Below are 17921 nucleotides of genomic sequence, written 5' to 3' on the forward strand. Positions count from 1 at the left end.
AGGGAAAGCTTCCTTTATTCACCTAATAAATGAAGGAATGATAGAGTTTCACCATTTTAAAGGGTGGTTCTAAGTAATAAGCCATGGCTGCAAATCAGCATTACAAGGACACACATACTTCCTCCTGGTGACTACACAGCACCGCCCATGCCAGGGGCAGAGGACTGAACGAGGATGATACTGAACTAGGATGATATCAAACTTCTAGATTTAACTACTCATTTTCAAGATATGCCAAGGACAAGGGAACAAGTCTAATCACACATAAAGATGAAATCAGCCAAATCCAGACTATGGGACACCCTACTGGACAAAACACTTACCTTCTTCAATACATATATTGAGAGAAGGGGAAAAAATGAGAATATATGAATTAAAAGAGATTTGAGAAACCTATTAACCAATTGCAATGCATGGCTCTTATTTAGATTCCAATCTGAATTATTAAAAAAAAAAAGAGAGAGATTTAGGGAAATCTGGACCAAGGGGCACTTAAGAAATTGCTAATTTTTATTAGGTGTTACATATTGTGACTTTGTTTTCTGAAAGAGCTCTTATCTTTGGGATATTTACAAATAAAATGATAGACTTGTGATTTATTTCAAAATAATGGTTGGAGAGGTGTGAAGGAGAATAAATGAAACAAGTCTGACCATAACTTGGTATGTGTGAAAGCTGACTAATAAGGATAAGGGGATTTATTTTTATTTTACTATTCTTTCTTGATTTTTACAAATGTTAATATTGCACCAAATAAAAAAATTGAAATTTTAATAAGGAAAATATTGCCAATCCATAGAAAAGTCCTGTTACATTTGGTGCTCCAAAACATTTCTTTTTTAAAATAAAGCCTAATGAATATATTTAAAATCTGATATAAAATAAATGTAAGTATACAAGAATGTAAGCATACTAAATCTGTTCCTTTCCAAGAATTTAAGCATCTTTTACTTAAGAACCACTTTTTCTTGGTCACAGTGGCCTATGACTATGGGTTTCAAAACAAACATAGGGGCGCCTGGGTGGCTGAGTCAGTTAAGCGACTGCCTTCGGCTCAGGTCATGGTCCCAGCGTCCTGGGATCGAGCCCCGCATCGGGCTCCCTGCTCAGTAGGGAGCCTGCTTCTCCCTCTCCCTCTGCCTGCCTCTCTGCCTACTTGTGCTCTCTCTGTATCTCTCTGCCAAATAAATAAATAAAACCTTTAAAAAAAAACAAAAACAAACATAAAGCCTTAACTCAGAATTTCATTGTTTTAGAATCATCACTGCCTTAATGTTCAAACACTGATTTAAGTTCTCCCAGTAAAGGGGAAGTGAGTGTTTGTTTATGGCTTTTTTGTAAATATAAATGCAGTGATCTTTGGCTTTAAAAAATTTGTTTCTGTGAAAATGTTTGTTAAATCGAAGCCAATAGTTATTTACAGAACAATTGAGCATGTCTAGTTCTTCATGTACGAGAACTGTTTTCCCTCCCCAAACCTTAGTTACCTGAATTGTCCTAAGATTATTCGTAAAAACTGAAATTCAGTGATTAAAGGGAAGTGAGAATTCTAAAAAAACAAAACAAAAAAAACCCACCACTTTTTCTATTATGGCAAGGAAAAAAAATCAGTAAAATAAACCTTAGTACAAAGATCTCAAGACACAAGAAACACAAAGAGGAAGAAAAAAATGGGTGGGAAAATACAGTGGCAAGAGAGCAGAGAGAGGGACAGGTAGTCCAGTGGTACCAGGTTAGTACTGGATTCCCTGATTAAACTATAACTCCTAGGCCTGAAGACACAGAATATATAGTTGGTGGTAGTCAGACCCACCTACTAGGCCACACCAAGGCAAGGCTATACTTGAACAAGGCAGGCATTAAGGAGAATGTCTTCTTGCAGCTTCTTTTTGTCTGTCTCAGTTATAATCCCAGTCCTGAGATGAGACGTACCTTCTAGAAGTTAGATGCCTCTGATGGTTTCTATGTTTTGGTTTTAATATTCCTTCACGTCTTAATTTCTTTCTTATTACAGTTAAAATAGGTTCTTAAAAATATGAATGGCATACAAGGAATGCTCAAAATCCAGACAGAAAAATGAACAACTAAACAGACTACTAAAACCTCAATATCCTTACAAAGAGTTGCCTGTGTTTCACATCTGTACTATGTGATGGCCATATGGCTCACTCTCAACCCCCATTCCAACTGAAATGACAGCCCATGCCAATCACGCTAAACCCACTTTCCTCACAGTTTAAAAATGGACAGTGATTAGATCCATGGCAATGACATATAGAGACTACTAGAGACCTTCTGGAAGAGTGTTCCTTGCTCTTAAAGGGAAACGAAGGGTGATCCCTTTTCCTCCTCTCAACATCTGCTATATTTCATTCACGGTAAGATCCACTAATATTTTAGTGCATTTAGAAAGGGGAAATGCTGCCAATTAAATTATAATCACACTACAGAATGTACAACGAAGTCTGATGTCAGAGATAATAAAATGTGAAGGAAAGAAGCACATCTTAGAATCAGTAAAATTCAGCTACCACCTAAGAAAGAAGGCAGCCATCGGAGGACAGCTGGGCACCAAGAGAACTGTATAGAAGCTGAGCAGAGCCCTGGTCCTGTCTGACCAGGATGTGATGATATATGAGATTGTAAACAGCCACAGGCAGCCAGAGTTTTCTGGTTCTGCCTGTCAAAGCATCCTGATACAGAGATATGGGGGTGGGGTGGGGGCAAAGAGGGCACTAAGAGTCTTAGTAAACTGAATAAAACATGAGAGGACACAGGTCACAACACAACAAGCTGCTGACCGACAAAGAGCCTAACCATCCCGCCTCTTCTGAAGGGCAGGGGTTTTTTAAAACTTACAATTCAAGTATGTAGTGACCAAATGTCCATAAATGAATGAATGTGTAAATGAAATGTGGTAGCCTTAAAAAGAAATTAAATTCTGGTATGTGATACAACATGGCTGCACCCTGACGGTTTTATGTTAAGTAAAATAAGCCAGATGGAAGGACAAATACTGTGCAATTCCACTGATATGAAAAACCTAGAGGAGTCAGATTCACAAAGACAAAGTAGAAGAGGGGTTGCCAAGGGCTTTGGGAGAGGAAATGGGGAGTTAGTATTTAACAGGGACAGAGTTTCAGTCTGGGAAGATAAAAAAGTTCTGGAGGTGGATGGTGCTGATGGTTGCACAACAATATGAATGTACCTAAAACCACTAAACTGTACACCTAAAAATGTTTAGAATGGTAAATTTTACATTTTAAAAATTTTTAATTTTTAAAAAGTATGCAGTATCAGGGGAAAAAGAACCCTGCATTTATATAAAATTCCCTAAAGCATAACAATGATTCTAAGTTGCTGCTTAACAGAATAAAGGGCCAGCAGAATAATAAGAAATAAAACCCTATTGGAGAAGCTACTAAAATTTGCTTTACCTGATGGCTAGGACCAACACGAATTTCCCCCTGGGTGCTGTTCAGCCTCCTGTCATGAAAAGAGCAGATTAGGTTAGCACTATATAGTTCTGGCATAAACAATCACACATTTTTTTCAAGACAAACAATTCACTTCAAGTAAATGAGGGATAACACAGGAAGAATTAAGTTCCCCACTATTTCTAGTGTTGCCCTGTACATGTACACTCCCCCACCCCCCATACACATCTCTAAAATCTCTTTCCTCTAAAAGCCCCATTCCTGCAGCTTCCTGTCATGAGTACCCATACCACTGTTCCTTCAGACCTCAGAGAGGTACATTCCAACAGTGCAATCCCAGTAGAGGTTTCTTCTTTTCAAAACATTTCACATGTCCTACTGTAAACCTTATTAAAAGATAAACAAGAGAACTATGGTTCCTAGCACACACAGTGGGTCATTCATTCATTCAACAAATATTTATTAAGTACCTACTGTACACTCAAAACTGTCCTAGGTGGTGGGGATAAAGTAATGAGCAACATAATACCCCTACCTTATTAGAACTTATATTCTTATCTGAGTATAAAACAAAGAAACAAATAGTAGATCAGATGATAAAAGGGCCAAAGAATTAAGGAGATGGTAAACGATGAAATATTTTCACATTTTTTATACAAGATAATCAGGAAAGGCCTTTGGGCCGGGGGGGGGGGGGGGAGGGCAGAGGGAAAGGAAGAGAGAGGATCGCAAGCAGACCCCATGCCCAGCACAGAGCCTGATGAGGGGCTCGATCTCATGATCCCAAGACTATGACCTAAGCCAAAATCAAGAGTTGGATGCTCAACTGACTGAGCTATCCAGTCATGTCCCAGAAAAGGCCTTCTTAATAAAAGCAAAAAAAAAGCAGAGATGAAGATGATGTGTGGGGATGAGCCCAGAAGGTCTAGGAGATGGAAGACTTCATCTTGTTTCTGTCTATGTCATTCCTACCGCACTTGCAAAGCTCACCCTTTCTTGCTTCAAATCCTAGCCATCCCAGGTTCCTTTCAGAAGCCACTGTTTCTGTAAAGCCTTTCCTGATCTCCTTCCCATTTCACCCCACAACTCCCCAAAGTGTGGATTGCCTTCCCCTTTCACTCCTTGATGAAATGCTTGTTGACTGTTTTGTCCCAGGCCTTGCATAGGGTACTCACTAGGTATATGATGACGGACAAAGAAATACAGTCCCTGCCCTCCCGGGGCTTCGTTTCCAACTCCTGGTCATCTCAACTCTGTGTCATGACTAACTGTGGGTGATCTCAGGCCACCCTTTCCGTGGCCAGGGACAAGTTGTGTTGTATAGCCACCTTTGAATTTCCAGCAGTGCTGGGGAGAGAGGGCTTTTACACGGTGAGAGCTGCCAATGGTGACTGGTGGGCTTCACTGGGCTGCAGAGTATAACAAAGCAGCAAAGCACCAGAGATGCCACACGGTCTCGTGTTTGTCCCCCACAGAGCTGATAACCCTAACATTATGTGTCAAGTTGTTAAAATGAATTCTGGAAAATGATTATTTCCTTCAGGTCCAATACTTTCTTCTTTTGACCCAACAGTTTCTCTCACAAAGAGTCTTATTTGGAGAAAGTGGGCAATAGATATAACAAAGGAAGGGAGAAGACTCAGAAAGGAAAGATGTGGCCCAGTTCTTAAGGAGCTTACACTACAACTACCCAGGGAAGTAGCATCCATCCCCAAAACACCAGAACAGGTCCAATCACTACACTGGTAAGCATAAAACATCTCAGGAGAAACAATACAAAAATGCCAAGGGAAATGATCAAAATCAGGCAGGCTTCACAGGGAGACAACAGTGCATGCAGTGGTTAATTTACAAAGAAGCCTCTGAAGGGGAGCCCACCAGCAGGGCAAAACATGACTTCCCAAGGGGGAATAAAACCCTGCAGAGGTGGGACGGTACACAGTGGGAGGAAAGGTTGCATAAGTACAGTCTTTAACGTACAAAGCACCTTCATTTCCCCACTAGGGGAATGGCATGTTGAAAAACAAGCCAAAAGATGGACGGTTCTGGTAGGTTCATGTAGGAATGACATGCTGTTTTCGGAGGTCTGAGAGGAATCAAACAGGCCAGGAGGCTATTTTAATCATGAGTACTTCAAGAAAAACAAGCAGTCAGTGTTACTGACCATTTCCCTTCCAACTCGTTCCTTTCTGTTTCATAACTAGCTATGAGCAAAACTAGCTGCCAAAAGCTCTCCCCTATATTTCTAAACAGTTTCCAAATGCTTGCCTGCCTACAAGCAGGTCTAGCCAAAATGTGTCATCTGAGAAGGTTTCAGCTGCAGCCCATCCAGTAACTTGTGCCCACAGCTCAACTTCCAGGTTCTTCCAGAAGGTCTGTGCTATGCTAAGGTTCTCAAGTGGATGCCTATGAAAGCATTTCCCCTTCATTGCTACACACGCACTGCTAAGTCCTTGATAATTCTAGAACAAACATTCCTGGTCTGTTTTTTAGTCTTTTTCCTTTTTTATTTTTTGTTTCTTCTTTTAATATTTTCATAAGCCAATATTATCATATTTAGCTCAAAAATGTGCCACAATATTAAAACAAACACCAAATATCTTAGATCCCACTGGTTTGCATAAAATAGGTGAATAATTATACAAGTGAGACAAACAAGTATACTGAGGATCTTAAGAGCCTAAATTGGAAATTGTTTCTCTCATTTTTGTTTCTATCAATGATGGGTACTAACAAGGTTAGTAGTTTTAAAAGCCCAAAATAAAACAACCTTTGAAAATTTAAAAATCAATTTTTATAACAAAATTATTTCTTAATCATATGCAACTTTTAAATATTAGGGTTTCTTATAGCAAGAAATACAACAAAATTATTTTGGAGGAGGATTAGGATCCAAGGTAAGCAGACAATGGCACTGGCCTACCATTTCCAGGAACTCCTGAATATAGAATATATGTAATGGTGGAAATGTTTTTTTAGGTCCAAGATAAAAAGAGGCAGATAGGAACATACCCCATTAGAGAGAACTGGATGCATCTGACAGAAAAACAGCATATGAAATGAAGATGAGCGACAAGAAGTAAGCTTTGTGGGATATAGCCAGTACCCAGCCACATCTGCGATCCACCAAACAATCACCATCTCCCCTCCCTCTTCTGACAGCATCCAAACTCTGCATTAAACTACACGTCCATCCCCTGCTGCCTCACTGCCCCCTTCTTCCTGCAAGCTCCTCTCGTGGCCCAAACCGCCCTATCAGAGGATGATACTCTGCCAAGACTCATTTGGACATTTCCTACCTCCCCACCCACTATGGGACGGACTATAGGCTTCTAGAGTACAAGAACTGATAGCCATCTTGTGTGTCCCCCAGAATCTAATACGCTACCTGCGTGGCATTTTTATGCATTCAGGACAAATTTAAAGTTCCTTAGTGGCATGAATACTTCTAGATTATCAAGTTGTAAAACTTGACAAAAATCACCAGAAATTATTATTTAAAAGGACTATCAACAGCTTGTGGAAAACACTCTTAATAATCACATGCTGACCAGTACGTATTTCCTTTTACTTAACACAGCAATTTCCAAACTTTTGGTCTCAGAAATTCTTTATGGTCTTTAAATTACTGAGCATTCTAAGGAAGTTAGATTTTTTAGAAATTTCAAAAAATATTTTTTAAATAGCAATAAGGCTATTACATATGAACATGTATCACTTATTTTTATAAAAAATAACTGTATTTAAACCAGAAAAAAACTTAATGAAAACAGAGGCACTGTTTTGCATTTCTGCAAATCTAATCCAGGACTTAACAGAAGACAGCCAGATTCTCATATCTGCTTCTACATTCAATCTGTTACAATGTTATTTTATTTTTTTAAAAGATTTTATTCATTTATTTGAGAAGCAGAGACAGAAACAGTGAAAACAGGTGCAGGGGAAGGGGGGAGGGAGAGAGAATCTCAAGCAGATTCCTCACTGAATGTAGAGTTTGACGTGGGGCCTGATCTCACAACCTGAGATGATGAGCTGAGCCGAAATCAAGAGTCGGACACTTAACCTACTGAGCTACCCACGTGCCCAGCAATATGTTATTTCAGTTAGAGTATATGAAGAAAACCTAGTCTCACAAAGATAATAATTGGAAACGGGAAGAATATTTTAATAGTCTTTTTGGCAATTATGGATATTATTTTTGATACTACCCCAAAACTCAACAAAGTGGTCAATTCTTAAAGGTTTTTATACAATGTGAATCTAAAACCTTATCTATGATCTTTTTGGACTCTTTTACGTTAAAAATCCATTAGTCTCTCTTGGCCTTTCAATGGGTCCTTCTACCTGGACATGATTTTTGTAATGTCATGCGTAAGTTAGAAGGAAAATATTGGAGGGGCGCCTGGGTGGCTCAGTTGTTAAGCATCTGCCTTCGGCTCAGGTCATGATCCCAGGGTCCTGGGATCGAGCCCCACATCGGGCTCCCTGCTGGGCGGGAAGCCTGTTTCTCCCTCTCCCACTCCCCCTGCTTATGTTCCCTCCCTTGCTGTGTCTCTCTCTGTCAAATAAATAAATAAAATCTTTTTTTTTTAAAGATTTTATTTATTTATTTGAGAGAGAGAATGAGAGATAGAGAGCACGAGAGGGAAGAGGGTCAGAGGGAGAAGCAGACTCCCTGCTGAGCAGGGAGCCCGATGTGGGACTCGATCCCGGGACTCCAGGATCATGACCTGAGCCGAAGGCAGTCGCTTAACCAACTGAGCCACCCAGGCGCCCATAAATAAAATCTTAAAAAAAAAAAAAAGAAGGAAAATATTGGATACCAGGTTATCTTTCAATTAGTAATGACGATAGTTAGCAAGTAAGTACTTTTCTACTGTTCTAGGTGCTCTACAGTCTCATTTCTATGTATTCATTTAATTCAAATTTTGATATTAATGAAAGCATTAACAGTGACAGTCCCAGAAATATAGATCTTATTCTATCTTACATGTGAAACAATACAGCTACTGAAGAGGTTTTCTGCTTAATGTACAGTGTTGCTTACTAGGTCTGGGCAAAAACAGGATGGCCATCAATTAAGGAAGGAAAATCCAGACCAAGGACAGTGTAAATCCCAGTGAGGTCGGATAAAGGATACTACATACAAAATAAGAAACCAAAGACGGAAGTCATATCCCAGGATAATGCAGGACAAATCTATGTACGCCCTTGTCCTTACCTCAGGGTTTTCACCTACATTATCTTAAATTCAGATATCCTGCAGTTGCATTACAAACACCAGCAAAATAATAATACTAGTTACCACTTACTAAGTACTATTTGTGCCAGGTATGTATTATTTCATTATTCTGTGACAACCCTATGAAGCAGTATCTCCACTTTATAGCTAATAATGACAGTACTAATTCTAATATTAAGAAACATATATGGTGAATATTTACCATGTACCAGGCATTTTAAGCTAAGCAAATTCCACATATTTTCTTATCTAATCTTAAGGATGACCCTATAAGGAAGTTGCTATTATTACTTATCCAGACAAGGAAACTGAAGATGAGAGAGAGTTATGAAACTGCCCAAGATTACATAGCTAACAACTGGAAAGAAAAAACCAGGATTCAAACTGAAGTTTAGTTGACTCCAAAGTCAGAACTCCTACATGGCAGAGAGATTAAGTTACTGAACCAAAATAACATAATTACAAATAGAACAAGTATGAGAAACCATATCCTTATCTTCATTTCAAGCATCAAAGGCAGAATTATCAGTTTCTTTTTAGTTTGAAAATCATGTTAAAAGAAAAAACCTATAGGGGCACCTGGGTGGCTCAGTTGGTGAAGCGACCGACTCTTGATTTCAGCTCAGGTCATGATCTCAGGGTCGGGAGATTAACCCCCAAATTGGGCTCTGCATTGAGTGTGGAGCCTGGAGCCTGCTTCCTGCTTAAGATTCTCTCCTTCTCCCTCTGCCCCACCCCCACCTCGCAAGTGCACATTCTCTCGCCCTCTAAAAAAAAATTTTTTTTTAAATGAGAAAACCTATCAAAGTTAATGACTAATTTATGTAACATTGCCAAAATAACAAAATTATAGAAACAACAGAGTAGTGGTGGCCAGGTGTTAGGAATCGGGGATGGGTAGAGAGGTGAGGGATCGAGAGGTCTGTATGGTAGTAGAACAGACATGACGATGGCAGTGGTTACATAACGCTCCACTGAATGACCACACACACATTTTACTAATGTTATATCCAGGTTCTGATGTTATACTAGAATTATACACAGTGGGAGAAGTGAGTGAATGGCATATAGGAGCAGTATGTAGTATCTTGCAACTTCCTGTGAATCTAAAAAATTAAGTTTTTAAAAAGTCTAAAGAATTGGTTGACTGAATGATGTATTACAGATAGACTGGAGAGACAAAAGCTAGACATGAGAAAAGCTAATTAAATGGCCAAAAGATTCCCCTAAGATGTACTGTAGACAGCTAAACAAGTAACAGAAGAAAGACTGCCACAGTTAAGGAGAAAGGACATTCAAGGAACTAACTCAAGTCACATAAATTCTTTTTTCCCTGTATTTACTAAGGATCCTGGCTTGAGGTCATCCTTTATGAGACATCTTTATGACTCATACTACCAAAAAAAAAAAAAAAAAAAAAAAATTGACACCACCCTCACCAGCAAGGAAGAATTTCTCTGTGAGGTTAATGTAAATAATATATGTTTTTCAAAACAGCTGAGGTTCAGTCCCCATTATTCTACAAATCTTCACTTTGGATTATGAAAATATAGTCCCAGAAGCCAAATTACAACAATAATGACAAGTCATTGTGTTTATTCCTTGAGTATTGAAAGAAAGAAAGAAAGAAAAAGAAAGAAAGAAAGAAAGAAAGATTCATTGTATATGAAATCTGATACAAAAGAAATCCATGTAACAAAGCAGTATCCATGGCAACTACAACTTAATATTTCAGTCCTCTTCAGCTGCAGTGGATTAAATAAAATGACAAGATGTTCCCTTTGAAAAGTAACCTGTTACCATGGAAACGTTTTAGTCTAAGAAGTAAACAGGGAATGGACAGAAAGGGGCAGGAAGCCTGTAACTGAATATCAAAAAGGGAGAAGCATCCACGCAGAGGAGATGAGAGAGCTGGCTGGCCAGATGTATGTAGGCTGGGAGAGGCAAGTGTCTGCGGAGGTACATTCACTCAAGACACCCAAATAGCTCTAGAAGAGTGTGGTCATTGCTTACGACGAGGACTTGGGTCTACAGGGGAAGGACAAGAGCACAGGGTCCAGGGGAGAAGACATGAGCTGCTGGAGCAGAGGCCTGTCACAGGGAGCTGGCATGAGTTCTCATCCGAAACCCAGACCTGGTCCCCAATCCAAGCCCAGAACGTCACAGCAGTGTGGCCTACAGCCCATTCCCAGAAGTCTGGGCCTGCATAACTCTCTAGCTGGACCCCTTCTCTGTGGCTGGTGTCACGCGTGAATGAAATCACTATGCAATTTTCCTTTACCTTTCCTTCAGATCACAAGGCTCAGAGAAGAGATACTTTTTACCTTTCCCATAAAGTGTTCAGTTGAGCAGGAAGACTGCCGTGAAATCAATAAAAAGAAGACTCTAGGAATTCTACTACTCACTAGCTCATTCAGAAAGTGATCACAGAAATTGACTGTAGGTCCAGAATGAAATACAACAAATTTTAGGAAAATTGAAAGGCAATTTATCAGAATCACTTTTTTTTAAAAAAGACTTTATTTATTTGAGAGAGAGAGAGAGAGAGCATGAGCAGGTAAGGGGCAGAGGAAGAAAACAGACTCCCCGCTGAGCAGGGAGCCTGACGCGGGGCTCGATCTCGGGACCCCAGGATCACGACCTGAGCCGAAGGCAGACGCTTAACTGACAGAGCCACCCAGGCGCCCCCAGAATCAGTCTTTTTGTAAGAAGGGTTGTGGGCAGGAGAGAAAACAAGGATGGTAAGAAGGAAATCTAGGATCCATGCTGGGTTTCACAGATTTCAGCAGGAACATACATTTCCAAAGCAGTCAAATTTTTTTTTTAAAGATTTACTTATTTATTTTAGAGACAGAGAGAGAGTGTGGGGGGAGGGGGAGAGGGACAGAGAGAGAGAGAGAGAGAATCAGCAGACTGATGCAGAGCTTGATGTCACAACCCTGAGATCACCTGAGTGATTCAACCTGAGCTGAAATCAAGAGTCAGACACTCAACCAACTGAGCCACGCAGGCACCCCTGCAAAGTAGTCTTTGAGAAGTCTGATATGTCTTTAAAGTCTGACACAGTATGTTAAAAACCCATGTAAATTTTGAATTCTATTCAATAACACATTCCCATTCATTTTAAGCGAAAACAAATACCTAAACCTGATTAAAATCACTGTGCTTCGGACACCCTATCAGATGTCCGAAGACTCCGGCCTCCCGCTACTGGGAGGGAGGAGATGTTTACACACCACCACAGTCTAGATGCTCAAGTGCATGGGATGAGCACAGACTTGAGTCAAATGAACTTGGGTTAAAATTTCGGTACCAACATTTTATTATCTTAAATGTGATCTTGAGGACACACTTCAATCTCTCTGAGCCAGTTTCCTCATCTATGAGATGAAATTCATAATGACTGGTTAGCCAAGTTGCTATAAAAATCAAAGATGACGACCTACAGGGAGAAGTAGCACGGTCCTGCGGCACAGTAGCCACTGCTATTATTAGCTCCAGGTATTGGCAAGAGACGACAGCAGGAGCTAATTCCCCTACCAGGAGTTCCCAAAGCACCACCTACCTCTCCTCAACTCTTAACACAGGTGTGATTTTTTATCTATTTTGCATGATTTTATATTTATTTTGTGTAATTATTTCCCTCAATGTCCTGCCCTTAGACTGAAAGCACCATGCAAGTAAGGGACAAAGTCTGTTTTTACCTCTCCATTATATCCAAGGGCCCATTGGCGCTCACTAAATATATTCTAATATTTTATACTACATATAAATATACTCCAATATTTTAATTCAACTATCGTTTAGCCATAGATAGCAACTAAGCACTTTGGTACGAAATTAAATCAAGTAACCTGTGATAAAAAGCTAGCCCTCCTGCCTATAGCAGGAAGGATATTTTGAATGAATACTGGTTTATCGAGAGAGAGAGAGAAAGAGAGAGAGAGAACCCATCAACAGTTGAAAGTTAATGTTTCAAGTTCATACACAAATACAAAGGTCAAGACAGAAACTCTTCAAAATCCCGAATCATAATATTCTACATTTTCTCTGATGGAAAGTTCCTTAGAGACCATGTGATCTAATCTTCTAGCTTAATAGAAGGAACCAAGGCCTGAGGAGATAAAGGTGCTCTTTCAAGGGGTCATAGTGAGTTAATTATGAAGGAGTCCAAGCCACAGAAGTAGCTCTCCTTCCACAGAGTACCCCCTAAATATAAGTCAGAGTCCAAAACTAAGAATTTAGGCATTGGCTGAGGAATAAAAGAATTTTCATGCTGACAATAAGATGCAGTAAATGTGGCCTCTATACAAAGTATGTAACATCAGGAAAAAAATGGTTTAAAAAAATTTTTTTAACAACATATGAGAAAGGATCTCATTTCAAAGTGGTAATCACCGCCCAACACAAAGCTATACGTACATAAATGATGATTTAGAAAACAGACTTATTATTTTAATCCCACTGTGATTCAAATAATTTATAAAGCAGCAATATCTGAAGATTAAGCCGATCTCCTGACCAAAAATATTGCTAGCTTTCTGCACACTGAAATCAAACTTTATAAAAACAGAAATGTAGCATCCCCAGAAAAAGAGGGACATTGGACTATAAGTATGTCTTCAATGCTTGTGTGAATGTCTCTTTGTTCCCAGTGGGAAGTCTCTGGGAAATACTATGAAAAACATGACCATTGCCTTATGCCTCTTCACTGTGATGGTGTGAGTATGGGGGGAGGAGAGGGAAAAGGTGAGGGCAGAGAGGAAGAACACAGCCTTCACAGCATTAACACACACACACACACACACACACACACACACACACACACACACACACACACATCAGAGAGATCAGAGAGATAAGAAAAGAACGACGTTTAGTGCTGAACTCACCAAACATTTTATATGACATGGAAGTAAAGCTTCTTAAAAAAGATTTTTTTTCAGGAAATATAAAGAAAAATATAAGACACCCAAAGGGCAAGAGAAGAAAGGAGATCAATAAATGGTGGTTAAACATATTGGCCACTAATTTAATTACCATAATTTCCAACACAACTCCTGACACTGTTTTAAACAGACTGACCAAAAACTATAGATGTTGTTGAGATAACCATACTTACATGAGATTGTAGACTTGGCCTTTGAATTAATAACAATAATACACTGAGCAATTAAGTGCCAAGCAGTTTTCATACTGTTTTCACCCCATCTTTATAACAACTGTGAGAAATTATACTTATTTTATTGGAGATTTGGTCATATGGAGATATGACCCATGAGAAAACGGAGATTCAGAGGAGCCAAGAAACTCACCCAATGTCACTAGTTAGGTGGAATTTGAACCATACCATCTAACTCTAAATCTAGTCTTTTCTCTTACAATAAATGCCACTCATTTATTCAACATATTTATGCCAAAGGCCCATTTGGCAGGCACTCTAAAAGAAACTAAGGCTACAAGCACAGATGTAGCCCACACCCCAGAAGACAATCAAATGGTCACAAATAAATGTATAATTCAAAGAACTTTGATAGAAATAATATCTAATTGTCTTAATTGAATTAAAATGAGCTGTTGTAGCTTAGAACCAAAGTATCAAGAATATACAACCCGAGAACAGATTAATTTTCTTTCAGATCTGCTTTAAAGATATGTTCAGGAACCAGTATCCTCCCCTGTCACAAACTGTTCAATACAGATGATCATCAGTTTGGGAGGAGACTCATGAATGCACACAAATTCGTGAATTTCATTATTTCAAATCTCCCGTTAGCCTGTATTTTCTATTTTCTCTCTCATTCTGGATGACATTTTTTTTAATGGCTTTAGAATAAATGCTTCTCTGGTGGAAAGATAGCTCATTTCAGTTAATGACCAAAAAGTAAAGTGGAAGATGAAAAATGAATTCAGAAGGAAAAAGGATCAGAAACAACGAACCACTGGAAAATCACAGACATGACAAACATCAGGTCTTAGGTGTACCAGAGTCTTCTGATCTAATACACCAGACAAGAACCTAGGAAGTGGTCAAAACTGGAGCTATGTTATTAGCAGATTCACAGGCTCTGAAAAATTTATGTTTTACATAAGAGGCACCCTTTAAATGTAAGCGTCAACCTTGGATTCTGATTCAAGATTCTAATATAATGACAAGAAAGCTAATAAAGGATAATATTTTGGTGAACTTTTACTTTTATGTGCTTCTGGAAACATAAGCTGTCCATATTCACCAACATTTCCTGATACTCTGAGGTACAAGAGGAGGGGAGCGATAAGCCAAAATGAAACTAACAAGGATCTTTCCAATGTCCAAGCTGGGCAGACCGTGGACAACTTCACCGACCAAGAGAACGTCCCATGTGCTGTTCCTTCACCTCTACCACCACCAGACAAGCACAGAAGCCCCAAAGCGAGAGATGGCTAGTCAAAAAATAACATTCCAAAAATATTTTCCCAAGATGGGGAAATATAGAACAAATGCACACTACACAAGAAACGGCGCTTATGACTTACTTTACCTGATCTGAAACACAGAAATTTGACTCTAAACAGCCAGCAGAGTGGTCACTACAAGTCCTCACCATCTAAACAGGTGGCTGCATACAAGCTCACAAGGGCACATTTGTATTAGGCCAGGCCAGCTAGCCAGACCAGCGGGAGGAACCTGCCCAGAGCTGATTCATGAGCACAGCTTCCTAGTCACACTTTGTTTGCTAAGTATAAAAAAAAAAAAGTTGAAGTAAAGGCCCTAGAAAAGAAAGGCAGTCCACAACTGTTTTCCAGACAAGTATGGTCCTGACTCAAATGAGGATTTTCTGAAACAAATCTGGAGTGTTAAGTGCCTCTGGACCCAAATCCTCTTGTCCGGAGAGATAGTAATTTTAGACTTACAAGAGAAAAGCAGAAAGGAAGAGTATTCTAAGTGGAGTGAATTAAGAAAAGTTTCAGAAGCAACACTACACGGAATGGGGAAAAACTGCCCAAAACCCCCAAATGCAATGTTCAAATAAATGTGATAATTGGGAAGACAGCCCTCCTATCAATGGAAAACAAAACTAAAACTAGTAATAAATGCACTACTCCTAAATTCATCTCCTTATCACAATCCCCAAACTGAACCTGCTGGAAGCCAGATGATACTTCAGTAATACTGTCAGTGGCTAGAATTTACCGTTAGCCTTCCTTACAACTTTCCACCAAAATCAGGGTCCTCCTCTCACAAGAGGTGAGCACACACAGCTCCACATTCATATGACACAATGAAGGGTTTATGCTCAGAATCTCTCCGTCTCACCAACGTCCCATGAATTTCCTCACTATCCTATGAGCACTTATCAGCTGCACATTCTTCCACATCATGTGCTTCCACCTTCCAACCTCCCAAATGCACAAAACTTAAGTGTCACTTCCAAAATTTTTTCCAACTTTCATCAGAAGAAAAAAGCGGAGAGGAAACAGAGAGTAACAACTAATACAATTCGCCAACTTCATGTACCATCTACTTGGGTAAGAACTGAACTTGTCCTAAACCTGAGTATTATGATTGCCTCCCTACATTAACCATGGTAAGAGCCATCTGTCTGAGCCCTGGCTACAAACAGGACACACAAAATGCGTAACCCCCCCCATCACAGAAAAGACTAGTGCAGGGCCCATCAAGCAATGCGCACAAATCTGGCCTGGTCAGTGCCTCCACCTTCTCAAGCATCAACTCCTCTTTTTACTCCTCTCCTACAGAATGTATAAGTCACACAACAAAATACACAAACACCACAAATGCCACCTTCTGCTAAAACAAATAAAATAAAGAAACAAAATACCTGGAACCTTAACTTCTATCACAAATGTCACTGCATCCATTTTTTCTTAATTGTCAAGACATTTCCCATAAACTCTGAAATGAATGGACTCTTTCCTTTTGAAACAATAGAAAATGATGTGACATAACCTTTTATTTCTTTTAAAAAATCACTTTAAGGTGATAATGTTGCAACCATGATCCACAACTACTCCTGCGTACGTCAAAACGTATACACTATTTCATCTTCAGACTTCAGAAACAGATCACAAGAAATATAATTTGCTCTGGCAAACAGGCTCTCAATCAAAACAAGTTCCACCCACCTTCAAAGCAACCAATAGCTGCCCACCTACCACCCTTCCTAAAACATCCAAACAGAGCTGCTCTTGGGCCCAGGCATTCCCTACCAGCCACACAGCAACAGAACAGCCTGCAGGTTTGTTCTGCAGGTGCTTGAGGCAAACAAGCTCAGCACCAGGCATCATGCAGGACTCAGGTTAAAGCTGTACCCAGAGAGGAAAGGGGAAGGGAAAGGGGAAAGGGACAGGAACAGCAGGATCCACAACGTTCTCCATTTGCTTAATGCATCTCCGGGCAGACCCCATTCTTAGCTCTGATTTCACGCTTCGCAACACCACCTACATCGCCAGCCAGGGCTGAATTAAAGGCTCTTAGGAACATGCACTATGAATGATGAAATGATTCATAAACATCTTCAGAAGTGAGAAAGAGCAGCAAAAACCATCACTGTTTCGGTGAGGCCAGAGGAAGATAGCCTACCTGCAGGGGCTGAATGGATCATCCATGACTAATAGAGGCTCTGGTGAGTCTAGCTGTATCCCTGAACCTCTACTTACTGTTAAAACTCTGCCCTTTTCTACTCTAACAACTCAAAATGGAGGCACATGCAGTCTGAGAGACCTCATAGAGCTTTCACTGAGCTTGTGCTATGACCTAAGCCTTCACGCAGAACGCAGAAACTTCCCCCTCACACTGACAGGACTGAGCATGTGCTGTGACCCTCCCTCATCCATACACTGTCTCTCAACGCAATCAATCTCAACCCTGCTGTTTCCGTAAATAAAGCCCAGCCAACAGACTCTGCAGCTTCTCCCTGCATACCAAGCTAGTGTGCAGGGAAGTGGGGCCTTAGAAAGGGGATCCGAGACAGCCAACACCAGGGAACTCGGCAAGCCACACCATCTATCGAGAGGCTTCAGAGAACTGCCCTGCTGTGACAAGACAACAGCAAGTTTTGCTTTTTTTAATTGTGGTTTTATTTTTTTTTAAGATTTTATTTATTTATTTGACAGAGACAGACACAGTGAGAGAGGGAACACAAGCAGGGGTAGTGGGAGAGGGAAAGCAGACTTCCCACCAAGCAGAGAGCCCGATGCAGGGCTCCATCCCAGGACCCTGAGATCATGACCTGAGCCAA

At 40.0% G+C, this 17921-nt stretch overlaps 1 protein-coding gene across 7 annotated transcripts in view; it reads right to left on the reverse strand.

Annotated features, from left to right (window-relative positions):
* The window catches only part of RERE (arginine-glutamic acid dipeptide repeats), a 418893-nt gene that overhangs the window by 125372 nt on the left and 275600 nt on the right, over positions 1 to 17921 (reverse strand). For 6 of the 7 annotated variants that reach the window (XM_027580026.2, XM_027579626.2, XM_027579705.2 and 3 more), the window contains one exon: positions 3438 to 3486. In XM_027580026.2, coding sequence (XP_027435827.1) covers positions 3438 to 3486 — 49 coding nt within the window. Of the gene's footprint in view, positions 1 to 3437; positions 3487 to 17263; positions 17504 to 17921 lie in introns of those variants that run through there. The other variant, XM_027580098.2, reaches the window with a different exon arrangement.

Source organism: Zalophus californianus, chromosome 4 (assembly GCF_009762305.2).
Source record: "Zalophus californianus isolate mZalCal1 chromosome 4, mZalCal1.pri.v2, whole genome shotgun sequence".
NCBI classification, from domain to species: domain Eukaryota; kingdom Metazoa; phylum Chordata; class Mammalia; order Carnivora; family Otariidae; genus Zalophus; species Zalophus californianus.